The following is a 14,640-nucleotide window of genomic DNA, read 5'->3' as shown; positions in this document are numbered from 1 at the left end:
ACATTGACAAACAGGTTTCTAGAGGAAAAGGTTCTTATCCATTATGGGATTAAAAAACTATTTGATAAAGAAAATTCAATGATGTGGGAATTATTTTTGCTTCACACTCACTGTTAAACATAAGAAAACTTATGCTAATAAAATAATACGAATGTAGAAAAGGCTTCTATTATGACTCAAATGTGTTAAATTTCTGAGAATTCCTAATAGAGAATGATGCTATTAAAATATTTTGTGAATATGCCTTTTGCCATGCCACATACCTTTAAAAAAATCATTTGGGAGGTATTTATGCTTCTACAAAATTAAACTTCCTTAACCCTCTCTCTAGTGACAGAGTGCAGCAAATCACAAAATTAATTCTTTCTGGGTTCTTCCCGGGATTTTCTTCAAACTTTATTCTATCAAAATAACTTTTCAGTTGGCTACAATTAGGGAGAAAAAATATCTATAGTAAAATGTTTAGACTCAAGCTCACTCCTGTCTTATGTCCTTGTGGTAGCTGCCTTCAGTGCTTGAAATGTTCTTTCACCTGCTCTGACTGGCTGCTTCTTGTCACGCTGGCTCAGCCTAAACGTTATGTCCTCAAAGAGGATTTTCCTGTCCACCCATTCAAAAGAAGCATCCCCCCTACCACCTCCAACCCCACAATGCCACCATCTTTCCCAAATGAATCTTTCTTGTTTTGCCATTAAAGAAGTATTTATCACTGCTTAATTTTTGTTCACATGTTTTTTGCCGTCTTTCCCATTGGAATATAAGCTCTATGAGAACAGAAATGTGTCTTGGGTAGCACTGTAGCCCTTGTGCCTAGAGGAATGTCTGGCACATGGTAGATATCCAATCAGTGTTTACTAAGGAAATCTAATTATTTAGACAGAACATAAATCTGAACCATTTTGGCTTTACATATACTTATTGTATACATCCCTAGCTCCTTTATCTTAACCTCCTTCCCAATCCTTCCCTTTTTTCCTTCCCTCCCTTCCTCTTCCCACCACCTTCTTCCAACAAGAAGATTCCAGCTTATGTTATACACAATATGCAGACATGGAAGTGATCCCTTATACTGACATAATGCAAGTAATATAGTGTTTTTTCACCTTTGAGTTTTCTTTTTTTTTTTAAGTTTATTTATTTATTTATTTTTTTTTTAATTTTTTTATTTTTTGGGTGAGGGGGTAGAGAGAATGGAAGAGAGAGCGAATCCCAAGCAAGCTCTGTGCAGGCTAACAGCACAGAACCTCGGTGCTCAATCTCAAAAACTGTGAGATCATGACCTGAGCCAAAATCAAGAGTCAAGCCCTTAACAGACTGAGCCACCCAGGCACTCCTTCATCATTGAGTTTTAAATATGACATATTCTATATCACTGATACTTAGATATTTGTGTCCTTATTACACAAAACTGTATCTACAAGCATACAGATTTCTGCCTTTCATACGTTGATGCTATATTCACTTTTTAGTACTGATTACAAAATATCATTTGTTCTTAGAAATGTTCTTATCAGTGTTCTTAAGGCAAATTTTTAAATGCTGTTCTTTTTCCTTGTTTTTTACAATGCCTTTTAAATACCACACTAAGACAGCTTCCTGATTCTATTGGGTGGAATGGGAATTCATGAAACTTAACTGTTTAAATTTAAATGATAAATAAGATGGAGAATTCTAAAGAGAAGCATCCAACTGATAATGGATAAACAACTTATTTTATATATATATATATATATATATATATATATATATATATATATGTTTTAATTCATTCCTAGAATTGTATATTATACATATACAACATATGTAACATATATATAACACATATAACATATATATAACATATATGACATATATATATATACATATATATATATATGTTTTAATCCATTTCTAGACATAAGACTAAATTATAGTCTTCTTGCTTTCCTCTCTCTTGGCTTGGTAAATGTATTTTCCCCATCTGTGAACAAAACAGAATTAGAATCATTTCATCTCTATGATGAGCTTTTGTGATTGTGTAACATTTCAGACTGCTGAAATAGAAAAATTAAACCAACCATCTGGATCTTAGAATAAACTTTGCTTTATAGCTAATAACTCCAACTGACAAATACAACAAAGTTGTATTTGAATTCAGTATAAATTTAGTCAAATATTAATATAAATAAAGTCAAATTTAATATATGTTAATTTAAAATTTTATACGTTCTTATTTCCCATGTGGTTTTGTTTCTACATATGTGTATAACATCTGATGACAGGACCTCAATTAAAATTTTAGAAATCCAGTGCTCATTCCAAGAAGGTCTATTTCCTTTGGAGTTGGATTATCTTATCATGCTATTAGCCTCAGAGAAAAGTCAAAGCCAAATTTGATGTTCTCAGTCCCGATATATATATTTTTTGAATCCTTGCTAATCCTAGGTTATCATGTGTTTCAAAATTTGTAAAGAATTGCTTTTAAATGCTGCCAAATGAAATCACTTTTAAATATTGCAGTTTATAATTCTATTTCTTACTCTAGGTACAAGAAGGAATGCACCTTTTGATAACTGGGCCCAATGGTTGTGGAAAAAGTTCTCTCTTCAGAATTTTAAGTGGGCTCTGGCCTGTGTATGAAGGAGTCCTCTATAAACCACCTCCCCAACATATGTTCTACATTCCACAAAGGTAGGTACATATTTTATATCACAATAACATTTCATTTTTCTTTTGAATTATATTGATTTCCTTAGGCTCCTCAGTTTATCATCTTTAAACAAGTTTTCACTCAGAGCAGCTATTAAGGAAATAAAAGTTTAGTTATCCAAAAAGTTTTATTATTGCTTTGATTAGAAGTTTCCAGGACAATACCACTTCTTTTTATTTTCCCATCTATCTAGATATAATGAGCACTCAAAGACTACAGATGTTAATCTCAAGGAATAGCAAGCTAGTTGAAAGAATAGTTTGATTGCTTTAGATGTCAACTTATCTCTTCTCACAGAAAAAATATTACCTGGATAGTATACTAATCTCTTCATCAAGCTGTATACATTCATATGTTCTAAAATTGTTCACTTATATTTTAAGAGCCTTTATAAAATAGTCTCTATTACTGTTATGCTATATTATTAATGATTTGAAACTACCTTAATTAAAATTTTTACTCTAAGAATGAGTGTAAAGTAAGCATAGAAATATTTAAAAGGAACATTGTTTCTTTTGAAGTCTTTAGCCATCTTTCCTCATAAGCATTTAGAAATATCTGAATACAAAGTCATACGTGAGAATTTGGAATGTTTATTCCTGCTCATCTTTTCCATCTGTCATCACCCTGGGTTAGGTAGACATCACAGAGTACTTACTCCTATTGTGTTAGAACATTCTTCTGTGGAACCTAAAAGAGCACTTAGGCTGGAGGTATAGAACCAGAGCAAATGTGAAATTTATATCAAGTATGGTGCTATCACATGTCTGTCTTGCTCCTTTTCTTTTGTTATAAAGTGCTTGCACCTTCCTGCCCTCTGGTCTAATTTTTAGACCGCATGTTGTAGTTAGGCAGATGAAATTATGTGGGGTTCTTTGCTTTAAAGTAAGACTTATGCGGCGCCTGGGTGGCTCAGTCGGTTAAGCATCCGACTTCAGCTCAGGTCACAATCTCGCGGTCCGTGAGTTCCAGCCCCGCCTCGGGCTCTGGGCTGATGGCTCAGAGCCTGGAGCCTGCTTCCGATTCTGTGTCTCCCTCTCTCTCTGACCCTCCCCCGTTCATGCTCTGTCTCTTTCTCAAAAATAAATAAACATTAAAAAAAAATTTTTTTTAAAGTAAGACATGTTAGCAGTGGAAAGCTACTTGAAGTATAAGAGAATTAAGAGATGCGTTAGCAATAAGAAAATATTGGATGTGAGCAGTATCATGAATTCTTATGTTTACCACAAAATAGATAACATCTTGTGACACCAGAATCCTTCTCTTTCTCTATATGCTTTAAAGTTTCTTGGGAGATCTTCTGAATCTGACAACTAAATTATCCTGCCAAAGCTTAAGTTTCAGACACTAATGTGTTAAGTAAATGGATTTTTAATTTTTAATTTAGGTTATAAGGCATAGAATCATGAGGAAAACATTCTATCATAGAATTCTACTCTCAATTCAAATAAAATCATGTATATATAAATTTTATATTTTAAGCTATTTTAGATTTCCTAAATAATATAAAAGGTACAGTTCGGTTTTTTTTAAATTTTTTTTTTTTTATTTTTGAGAGAGACAGAGACAGAATGCGAGTGGGTTAGGGGCAGAGAGAGAGGGAGACACAGAATCCAAAGCAGGCTCCAGGCTGTGAACTGTCAGCACAGAGCCCTACGTGGGGCCCGAACTCATGTGCCGTGAGATCATGACCTGAGCCAAAGTTGGAGGCTAAACCGACTGAGCCACCCAGGCACCCCAGAAAGGTACAGATCTTGAATATAGCTGTAACCTGAACAACACAAGACATTTCCAAGGCATACAAAAGTGCATAATCAAGCAAAATCATCCTTCAGAAATTAAGGAAAAATAAAGACTTTCCCAGACAAACAAAAGCTGAAGGAATCCATCACTACTAGACCTGCCTGAAATGCTGAAAAGAGTTCTTGAAACTGAAATGAAGCTAGCTAGTAACATGAAAACATGAACATATACAACACTAGTAAAGGTAAATATATAGTCAAATTCAGAATATTCTAATACTGTAATAAGATGGTATGTTAACCACTTAAATATTAGTATGAAAGTTAGAGGACAGAGTACTAAAAATCACTACAACTCGTGTAACTTTTAAGTGATACACAATATAAAAAGAGATAAATTGTGATATTAAGAACATAAAAGAAAGGGTCGAGTTTTTAAAAAAAAATTATAATGATCATTCATTTTTGAGAGACAGAGAGAGACAGAGCATGAGGAGGGGAGGGGGCAGAGAGAAAGGGTGGCACAGAATCCGAAGCAGTTTCCAGGCTCTGAGCTGTCAGCACAGAGCCTGACACAGGGCTTGAACCCATGAACTGTGAGATCATGACCTGAGCCTAAGTTGGATCCTCAACTGATTGAGTCACTTAGGCATCCCAGAGTAGAGCTTTTATATGCAATTGAAGTTAGGTTGTTATCACAAAGTGAAAACCTATAGTAGATTCATAGATAAAAACAAGGGAATCAGCATACTACTACATAAAATCACCAATTCACACAAAGAAATAAAAGGCATCCAAATTGGCCAGGAGGAGGTCAAACTTTCACTCTTTGTAGATGACATGATACTATTTGGAAAACCCTAAAGATTCCACCAAAAAAATCTGCTAGAACTGATTCATGAATTCAGCAAAGTTGCAGGATATAAAACCAACACACAGAAATCGGTCGCATTCCTATACACCAACAATGAAACAACAGAAAGAGAAATAAGGAATCTATCCCATTTACAATTGCACCGAAAACCATAAAATACCTAGGAATAAATCTAACCAAAGAGGTGAAAAATCTATACACTGAAAACTATAGACAGCCTATGAAAGAAATTGAAGAAGACACAAAAAAATGGAAAAAGATTCCATGCTCCTGGATAGGAGGAACAAATATTGTTAAAATGTCGATACTACCCAAAGCAATCTACATATTCAACGCAATCCCTATCAAAATAACACCAGCATTCTTCACAGAGCTAGAACAAATAATCCTAAAATTTGTATGGAACCAGAAAAGACCCTGAAGAGCCAAAGCAATCTTGAAAAGGAAAACCAAAGCAGGAGGCATCACAATCCTGGACTTCAAGCTATACCACAAGGCTGTAATCATCAAGACAGTATGGTACTGGCACAAAAACAGACACTCAGATCAATGGAACAGAATAGAGAACCCATAAATGGACCTACAAACATATGGCCAACTAATCTTTGACAAAGCAGGAAAGATTACCCAATGGAATAAAGACAGTCTCTTCAGCAAGTGGTGCTGAGAAAACTGGACAGCGACAGGCAGAAGAATGAACCTGGACCACTTTCTTACACCACACACAAAAATAAACTCAAAATGGATGAAAGACCTCAATGTAAGACAGGAAGCCATCAAAATCCTTGAGGAGAAAACAGGCAAAGACCTCTTTGATCTTGGCCACAGCAACTTCTTACTCAATGCGTCTCTGGAGACAAGAGAAACAAAAGCAAAAATGAACTACTGGGATCTCATCAAAATAAAAAACTTCTGCACAGCGAAGGAAACAATCAGCAAAATTAAAAGGCAACCGACGGAATGGGAGAAGATATTTGCAAATGACATATCAGATACAGGGTTAGTATCCAAAATCTATAAAGAACTTATCCAACTCAACACCCCAAAAAATATATAATCCAGTGAAGAAAGGGGCAAAGACATGAATAGACACTTCTCCAAAGAAGACATCCAGATGGCCAACTGACACATGAAAAAAATGCTCAATATCACTCATCATCAGGGAAATACAAATCAAAACCACAATGAGATACCACCTTAAACCTGTCAGAATGGCTAACATTAACAACTCAGGCAACAACAGAAGTTGGCGAGGATGTGGAGAAAGATGATCTCTTTTGTATTGTTGGTAGGAATGCAAGCTGGTACAGTCACTCTGGAAAACAGTATGGAGGTTCCTCAAAAAACTAAAAATAGAACTACCCTACAACCCAGAAAATGCACTACTAGGCATTTATCCAAGGGATACAGGTGTGTTTCGAAGGGATACATGCACCCCAGTGTTTTTAGCAGCACTATCAACAATAGCCAAAGTATGGAAAGAGCCCAAATGTCCATTGATGGATTAATGGATAAAGAAGATGTGGTATATACGGAGTATTACTTGGCAATCAAAAAGAATGAAATCTTGCCATTTGCAACTATGTGAATGGAACTGGAGGGTATTATGCTAAGTGAAATCAGTCAGTCAGAGAAAGACAAATATCATATGACTTCACTCTAATGCGGACTTTAAGAGACAAAACAGATGAACATAAGGGAAGGGAAACAAAACTAATATAAAAACAGGGAGGGGGACAAAACATAAGAGACTCATAAATATGGAGAACAAACAGAGGGTTACTGGAAGGGGTTTTGGGACGGGAGATGGGCTAAATGGGTAAGGGGCACTAAGGAATCTACTCCGGAAATCATTGTTGCACTATATGCTAACTAATTTGGATGTAAATTTAAAAAATAAAATTAAAAAAATAAAAAAGAAAAAAGAAAAGAAAAGAAAAAAGAAAAAAGAAAATCAGCAATTCACAAAGGAGGGCTGTGAAGAGGAAGAAAGGAGTCAGAGAACTACAAAAAAAGCCAGAAAACAATAAGCCAGTATTAGTAAGTCCTTGCCTATTAACACTTACTCTAAATGTAAATGGATTGAATTCTCCAATCAAAAGGCATAGACAGGATGGATGGATAAAAACAAAAAACCAAAACCAAAAAACAAAACAAACAAAAAAAAAAACAAGACCCAACTATATGCTGCCTACAAGAGACTCAACTTCAGCTTTAAGGACACACATAGATTGCAAGTGAAGGGATGAAAAAAGATATTCCATGTAAATGGAAACCAAAAGACACCAGGAGTAGCCATGCTTATATCAGACAAAACACACTTCTGGTGAAAAATGGTAACAAGAGACAAAGAAGGTCATTATATAATGATAATGTGTCCAATGTGTCAAGAAGGTGCAATAATTGTAATATATATGCACCCAACAGTGGAGTTGGGTCCATATATAAGCAAATACTAACAAATTTTAAATATGGGTGCATATATAAGCAAATACTAACAAATATGAAGGAAGTTACACAATACATGAATAGTTGGGGACTTCAGTATCCTGCTTTCAACAACAGATAGATCATTCAGACAGAAAATTAACAAGAAACATTGGACTCAAACCATACTTTACACCAAATGGACCTAACAGACATACACAGATATTCTATCCAAAAGCAGGAAACTACATATTCTTCTCAAGCACGCATGGAACATTGTCTGACATATAACACAGAACTAGTCTTAGCAAATTTAAGAAGATTGAAATCATACCAAGTATTTTTTTTTCATTATAATAGTGTGAAACTAGTATCAATAATAGGAGGAAAGCTGGAAAATTTACAAATATGTGAAAATTAAATAACACGCTCCTGAGCAACCAATATGGGTCAAAGAAGAAATCAAAAGAGAAATTAAAAAATCTTGAAACAAATGAAAATGGAAACTAAACATATGGGATGCTACAATAGCAGTTCTAAGGCGATCATTTATATCAATAAATGCCTATATTAAAAATGAAAAAAGATGTTTCTAATAAACTTAACTTCATGCCTCAAAGAACTAGAAAAAGAAGAAAAAATAAAGCCCACAGTTAACAGAAGGAAGGATATAACTAATATCAGAGCAGAAATAAATGAAATAGAGACCAAAAGAACAATAAAAAAGATCAACAAACCTAAGAGCTAATAATTTGAAAAGATAAACAATATTGATAAACCTTCAGCTAGACAAAGGGAAAAAGAAAGAAGACTCATGAATAAAATTAGAAATGAAAGGGGAGATATTACAACTGATACATCTAAAATACATACGTTCTTAAAAAACTATTGTGAACAATGTTATACTAACAAATTGGATAACCTAGAAGAAATGGACGACTGCCTAGAAATAACCAATTTACCAAGACTGAATTATGAAGAAAGAAAATACGAAAAGACCAATAACAAGAAAAGAGATTAAATTAGTAATGAAAAACCTTCCAGGAAAGAAAAGCCAAAACCAGTTGGTTTCACTGGTTAATTTCTAACAAACATTTAAAGAAGAATTAATGTCAGTCTTCTTAAATTCCTCCAAAAAATCAAAGAGGAGAGAGCACTCTCAAACTTATTTTATGAGGCCAGCACTACCCTGATAACAAAGCAAGATAAGGACTCTACAAAATAAGAAAACTATAGACCAATATCCGAGATAAATATAGATGTAAAAATTCTCAACAAAATTAACGAACCAAATTTAACAGCTCATTAAAAGAATCATGCTATGATTAAGGAAGATTTATTCCTGGGATGTGTTCAACATATGCAAATCAATAAATGTGATGTACCACATGAATAGAATAAAAATCGTATGATTATCTCAATAGATGAAGAAAAAGCATTTGAAAAAATACAACAGGCTCTCATGACAAAATCTCCCAATAAGGTGGGTATGTAAGGAACATACCTCAACATTATAAAAGGTCATATATGACAAACGCACAGCTAACATAATACTCAACAGTGAAAAGTTGAAAGTGAAAGCTTTTTATCTAAGATCTCAAGAACAAGACAAGAGTGCCTAATCTGACCACTGTTATTCAACATAGTACTGGAATTTCTAGTCAGAGCAATTAGGCAATATAAAGAAATAAAAGACATCCAAATCAAAAGGGAAGAAGTAAATTGTCTTTGTTAGTAGATGGTATGATCTTACATACATATAGAAAAGCCTGAAGTCTCCACCAAAACATTCAGGACAAATCAATGAATTAAATGAAGTTGTAGGATACAAAACCAACATACAGAAATTAACTGCATTTCTATACACTAACAACAAAGTATCTGAAAAAGAAGTAAAATAATCTTATTTACAATACCATTGAAAACAATAAAGTACTTAGATATAAATTTGACCAAGGGGGTGAGAGATCTGTATATTGAAACTATATGACTTTGATGAAAGAAACTAAAGAAGACACAAATGGAAAGACATCCCAAGTTCATGGATTGGAAGAATTAATATTACTAAAATGTCCAAACTACCCAAAGCTGTCTATAGATTCAATGCAATTCTGGTCAAAATCTCAATGGCATTTTTTATAGAAATAGAAAAAAAAAATCCTAAAAATTGTGTGGAGCCACAAACTGACCTGAATAGAGAAAGCAATCCTGAGAAAGAAGAACAAAGCTGGAAGCATTGCACTTCTGATTTCAGCTGTACTGCAAACCTATAGTCACCAAAACAGTATGATGCTAGCATAAAAATAGACATAGACCAGTGGAATAGAATCAAAAGACCAGAAATAAACCCCTGCATATTTGACAAGGGAGCCATGACTACATAATGAGGAAAGGATAGTCTCTTTAATTAAGATTAAAAAAAAAAACTAGATGACCACATGTAGAAAAATGAAATTGGAACTGTATTTACACCACTCACAAAAATGAACTTGAGATGGGGGCGCCTGGGTGGCGCAGTCGGTTAAGCGTCCGACTTCAGCCAGGTCACGATCTCGAGGTCCGTGAGTTCGAGCCCCGCGTCAGGCTCTGGGCTGATGGCTCAGAGCCTGGAGCCTGTTTCCGATTCTGTGTCTCCCTCTCTCTCTGCCCCTCCCCCGTTCATGCTCTGTCTCTCTCTGTCCCAAAAATAAATAAACGTTGAAAAAAAAATTTAATAAAAAAAAAAAATGAACTTGAGATGGATTGAAAACTTGAATGTGAGACCTGAAACCATAAAAGTCCTAGAAGAAAATAGGGGAAAAGCTCCTTGGCATTGGTCTTGGCAATGATTTTTTGGATATAACACCGAAAGCACAAATAGCAAAAGCAAAAATCAATAAGTGGGACTACATCAACATATAGAAGGGGAGAAAATATTTGCAAATCTTATATCTAGTAAGGGCTTAATATCCAAAAAATATAAAGAACACATACAGCTCATTAGCAAAAACTCAAACAGTCTGATTTAAAAATGGGCAGAGAATTGAATAGACACTTTTTTCAAAGACAAATGGCCAACGGGTACATGAAAAGATGGTAACATCACTAAATGCAAACCATATCAACAATAAGATATCATCTAACGCTTGTGAGAATGACTGGTATCAAAAAGACAAGAGATAACAAGTGTTGGCAAGGATGTAGAGAAAAGGGGATCCTTGTGCACTGTTAGTGGGAATGTAAATTGGTTTAGCCATTATGGAAAACAGTATGGAAGCTCCACAAAAAATTGAAAAGAACTATCATATGATCCAGCAATACCACTTCTGGGTATTTATAACTAAAGGAAATGAAAACAGGATCTTAGAGAGATATCTGTATTCCCATGTTCATTGCAGCATTATTTGCAATAGCCAAAATATGAAAACAACCTCAGTGTCCATCAACAGTTGAATGGCAAGAGAAGATATAGTACACACACACACACACACACACACACACACACACACAGGAAACTTCTTCAGCCAAGAGAAAGAAGGAAATCCTGGTATCTATGACAACATGAATGGATCTTGAGGGCATTATGCTAAATGAAATATCTGACAAAGAAAGATGAATACTATATGATAACACCTACATGTAGAATCTAAAAAAGCCAAACTTATAGAAACAGAGAATAGAATGGTGGTTACCAGGAGCCAGAGAGTAGAGGAAATGGGAAGATGTTGGTCAGGAGCACAAAATTCTAGTTAGAAGATCATTAAGTTCAGGGAATCTAATACACAGTGTCATGATGACCGTTAACAATAACATACACTTGGAAGTTGTTGAGAGAGTAAATCTAAAATGTTCTCACCATAATAAAGTAATGATAAATATGTGAAGTGATAAAGTCATCAGGTAACATTTCAGTGATCATTTTGCTATATATAAGTACATCAAATCAACATTTTTATATCTTAAACTTACACAATGTTGTATGTCAATTTTATCTCAGTAAAACTGAAAAAAAAAAAACCAAAATAATGCCACTGGACTGTACACATAAAAATGGTTAAAATGGCAAATTTTATGCCACGTGTATTTTACCAAATCTTTAAAAAGTGGGAAAATAAAGAAAGTACATAAATCCCAGTGTTTGCCCTCAGAGAGACCTATGTTATTTTGCAATGAACCTAAATCACTGAGAAACTTGTTCTTAGTTATGAAATTTACTGTTGACTAAGCAAAAGGTCAACTGCAACTTAGTTAAGAAGACATGAGACTGAAACTCTGTTTTTTAAGGTTAAAGGTGTTTTAAAATAATTACTGTTAAAAGTCATTTTATCTTGATTATATAGCTTCTAGAAATATGAAAATTTGTATTTATATTTAAAATTTTATAAGACAAATATCTCATATGCAAAATAATATGCAAAAAAGCATAAAATGTACATAAATGTATATATAAACCAAGAGAGATTAAATGTAGTATTTATTTCTTATATCCTAAACACTGCTGATTTTTTTCAAGAACATTTGAAAATAATCTCATAAGTGTTTATGATTTCAAAGAAAGCTGTGACAACCTACTTCAAAATATTTGCCAATAGTTAAACATTTCTTCTTCAAATATTCATATTAATGAGAATTATTTTCTAATGGTTTATTGCATTAATTTAGGGAAGCAGAATATTGATTAAGTACTACTTTGGCAGAAAAAAAACTGTAAAGTGAATACAGGATCGAGTTTTATGTACCTACAGAATAAATTTCATGAGTCACTAACAGACTTTATTAAAATCTCCCTGTTTTCACTTTTTATGACTGAAAGACTTCTGGATAGAGGGTGGATCTCATTGTTATTTTCATGGGGGAAAAGGAGTGGATTTTGTTAAGGGGCATATCTAATAATATCATTTGTATTCAAAAGAAAAAAGTGAACTGAGGAAAATAAATGTTCTAATTAAGCAAATTGGGACACTTACATTTTATTTTATTTTAATTACTTTTAACGTTTATTTATTTTTGAGACAGAGAGAGACAGAGCATGAACGGGGGAGGGTCAGAGAGAGAGAGGGAGACACAGAATCTGAAACAGGCTCCAGTCTCTGAGCGGTCAGCACAGAGCCCGACGCGGGGCTCGAACTCACGGACCGCAAGATCATGACCTGAGCCGAAGTCGGACACTTAACCGACTGAGCCACCCAGGAGCCCCGACACTTACATTTTAAATCACATCTTCAGAGAGTGTTACTGTGGCTCACTTTGCAAGCTGGGAAACCTGAATTCCTAAGACATTGTGAAATCTCCTCAATATCAGCCCAGATACTGTCTTCTAATACTTAAACAATGTTAATAATGAGAACCAGATAAAAGAAAATCTGGGCCTTAGTTCAATAGAAATAAATATTGTGCTAGATAAATTAGTTTCAAAACAGCTTCCTCTCATCCTATTTCATTAATGATTGGATACAATAACTACTAGAACATTTCATACATTTTAGCAAAGAAAAATGTTATCTCTAATGTAGATTTAGTACTCTAAATCTATGGGATGATATATGGTGAAATGTTTTGTTTTGCTCAGATGTAACTTTAAAAAATATTTTGGCAATTTTAGGCTATTGGAGACTGAAATTCCTGAATAATGTGACTGTACTGTAATCTTCAAACTCATGACTGAAACTCATTGTTCCCTACTGTTAGCCATCTTGACCCTTAGGAAAAGTTTTCCACTTGAATACAGATCCCGAATTTCTTTTGTCAATTCTTGGTGCAGTTTCTCTGTCTTCCCAACTACCCAAGCGTAGATTTGTGATCTGCTTTTGCATTCACTAATCCACTAATTTATGACCCATTAGTCATGTTGTAGTTCTTCAGTCATTAAACCTCAAAAGCCCAATCTTTTACTTGTTTAGTTCACCTGCTAACAAAACATTATTATATGCTAACATTCACCTAAATGGGGAATTGAAACATTTTGGTGGGGTTTGGGGGCACAGAGAGTGAAGAGAGGGAAGGAGAGAGTGGGGAAGGAACAAAGAGGGAAGGAATGGAGAGAAGGGAGGGAAGGAAGAAAGACATAAGAAACAGGTGTTTATTAACAAAAGGTAGCAAAATCTTGGGTCTTTCATATTACTTTTTCTTCTTTTTAATCATCCAGAGGACCATTTATATTCTTCACATATTTCTCCTCAGCAACAGTCTCCAGTTGGTCACCAACCCACTATGTAATTCTGTTCCCAGAGCTCTTGCTCTCACTACCCTTCCTTGGTAGAAATATCTTGGGACAGAAATTTTAACCATGATGTTGTTACTACTCAATCCTTATGCCTTAATACTTAACATTCAACAGATCTGAAATAGATTCAGACTTCCCATAATTGTGTATGAAAAGAAAACTTGTGCAAATTTTTGTCTATCTTTGACTTTGGGGGTTGAGAAGTAAAAGGTTAGGAAAGTGAGAGGACTGTATTATAAGGGTTGAATTAAATTTGACTAAACATTTTTTAAAAGAAACAGACAACAGAAAAAACAAAAGGAGGAAAAAGAGGCATAGAATGGCCAGGATATTATACTTCATATCTTGGGAACATTAATGTATATTATTTTTTGTCAATACTCTTTTTTTTTTAATTTTAAGTGTTTATTAAAGCCCTGCTATAAGATACTATGTAGGATAGACAATAAGACATAATCACTCTCAATGTAGAGCTTATGTTAAATTTGGTTATAAACAAAAACATGCAATCAACTTCAATTAAAGTAGGAAAAAGTGCCTCAAGAAAAGCAAGAAATGCTGTAGATGTTCAAAAGGAGGAAAACCATGATATAACAGTGTGTCATTTGACCCAGGTTTTGAAAGTTAATTAGGATTTTAACAGTTGTCATGAATTAGATGTTTCTCCCATGACTAAATAGATCAGAAATGCCTCAGATTCAAGTAC

At 34.2% G+C, this 14,640-nt stretch overlaps 1 protein-coding gene and 1 long non-coding RNA gene across 4 annotated transcripts in view; one reads left to right on the top strand and one right to left on the bottom strand.

The window, feature by feature from the left end:
* The window catches only part of LOC123591202, a 73,682-nt gene that overhangs the window by 20,364 nt on the left and 38,678 nt on the right, over positions 1 to 14,640 (bottom strand). For 2 of the 3 annotated variants that reach the window (XR_006709165.1, XR_006709166.1), the window contains one exon: positions 1,890 to 1,960. The exons of the other annotated variant lie outside the window; for it this stretch is intronic. This is a non-coding gene — a long non-coding RNA (uncharacterized LOC123591202). Of the gene's footprint in view, positions 1 to 1,889; positions 1,961 to 14,640 lie in introns of those variants that run through there. 3 annotated transcript variants of the gene reach the window in all.
* The window catches only part of ABCD2 (ATP binding cassette subfamily D member 2), a 67,302-nt gene that overhangs the window by 19,533 nt on the left and 33,129 nt on the right, over positions 1 to 14,640 (top strand). Inside the window, exon 6 of the mRNA XM_045465119.1 lies at positions 2,525 to 2,670. Within this exon, the coding sequence (XP_045321075.1) occupies positions 2,525 to 2,670 (146 nt within the window). The remainder of the gene's footprint in view (positions 1 to 2,524; positions 2,671 to 14,640) is intronic.

Source organism: Leopardus geoffroyi, chromosome B4 (genome assembly GCF_018350155.1).
Source record: "Leopardus geoffroyi isolate Oge1 chromosome B4, O.geoffroyi_Oge1_pat1.0, whole genome shotgun sequence".
In the NCBI taxonomy this organism is placed as follows: Eukaryota; Metazoa; Chordata; class Mammalia; order Carnivora; family Felidae; genus Leopardus; species Leopardus geoffroyi.
Note: the sequence above shows the minus strand (reverse complement) of the source record. Positions and strands in the feature narration are given on the sequence as shown.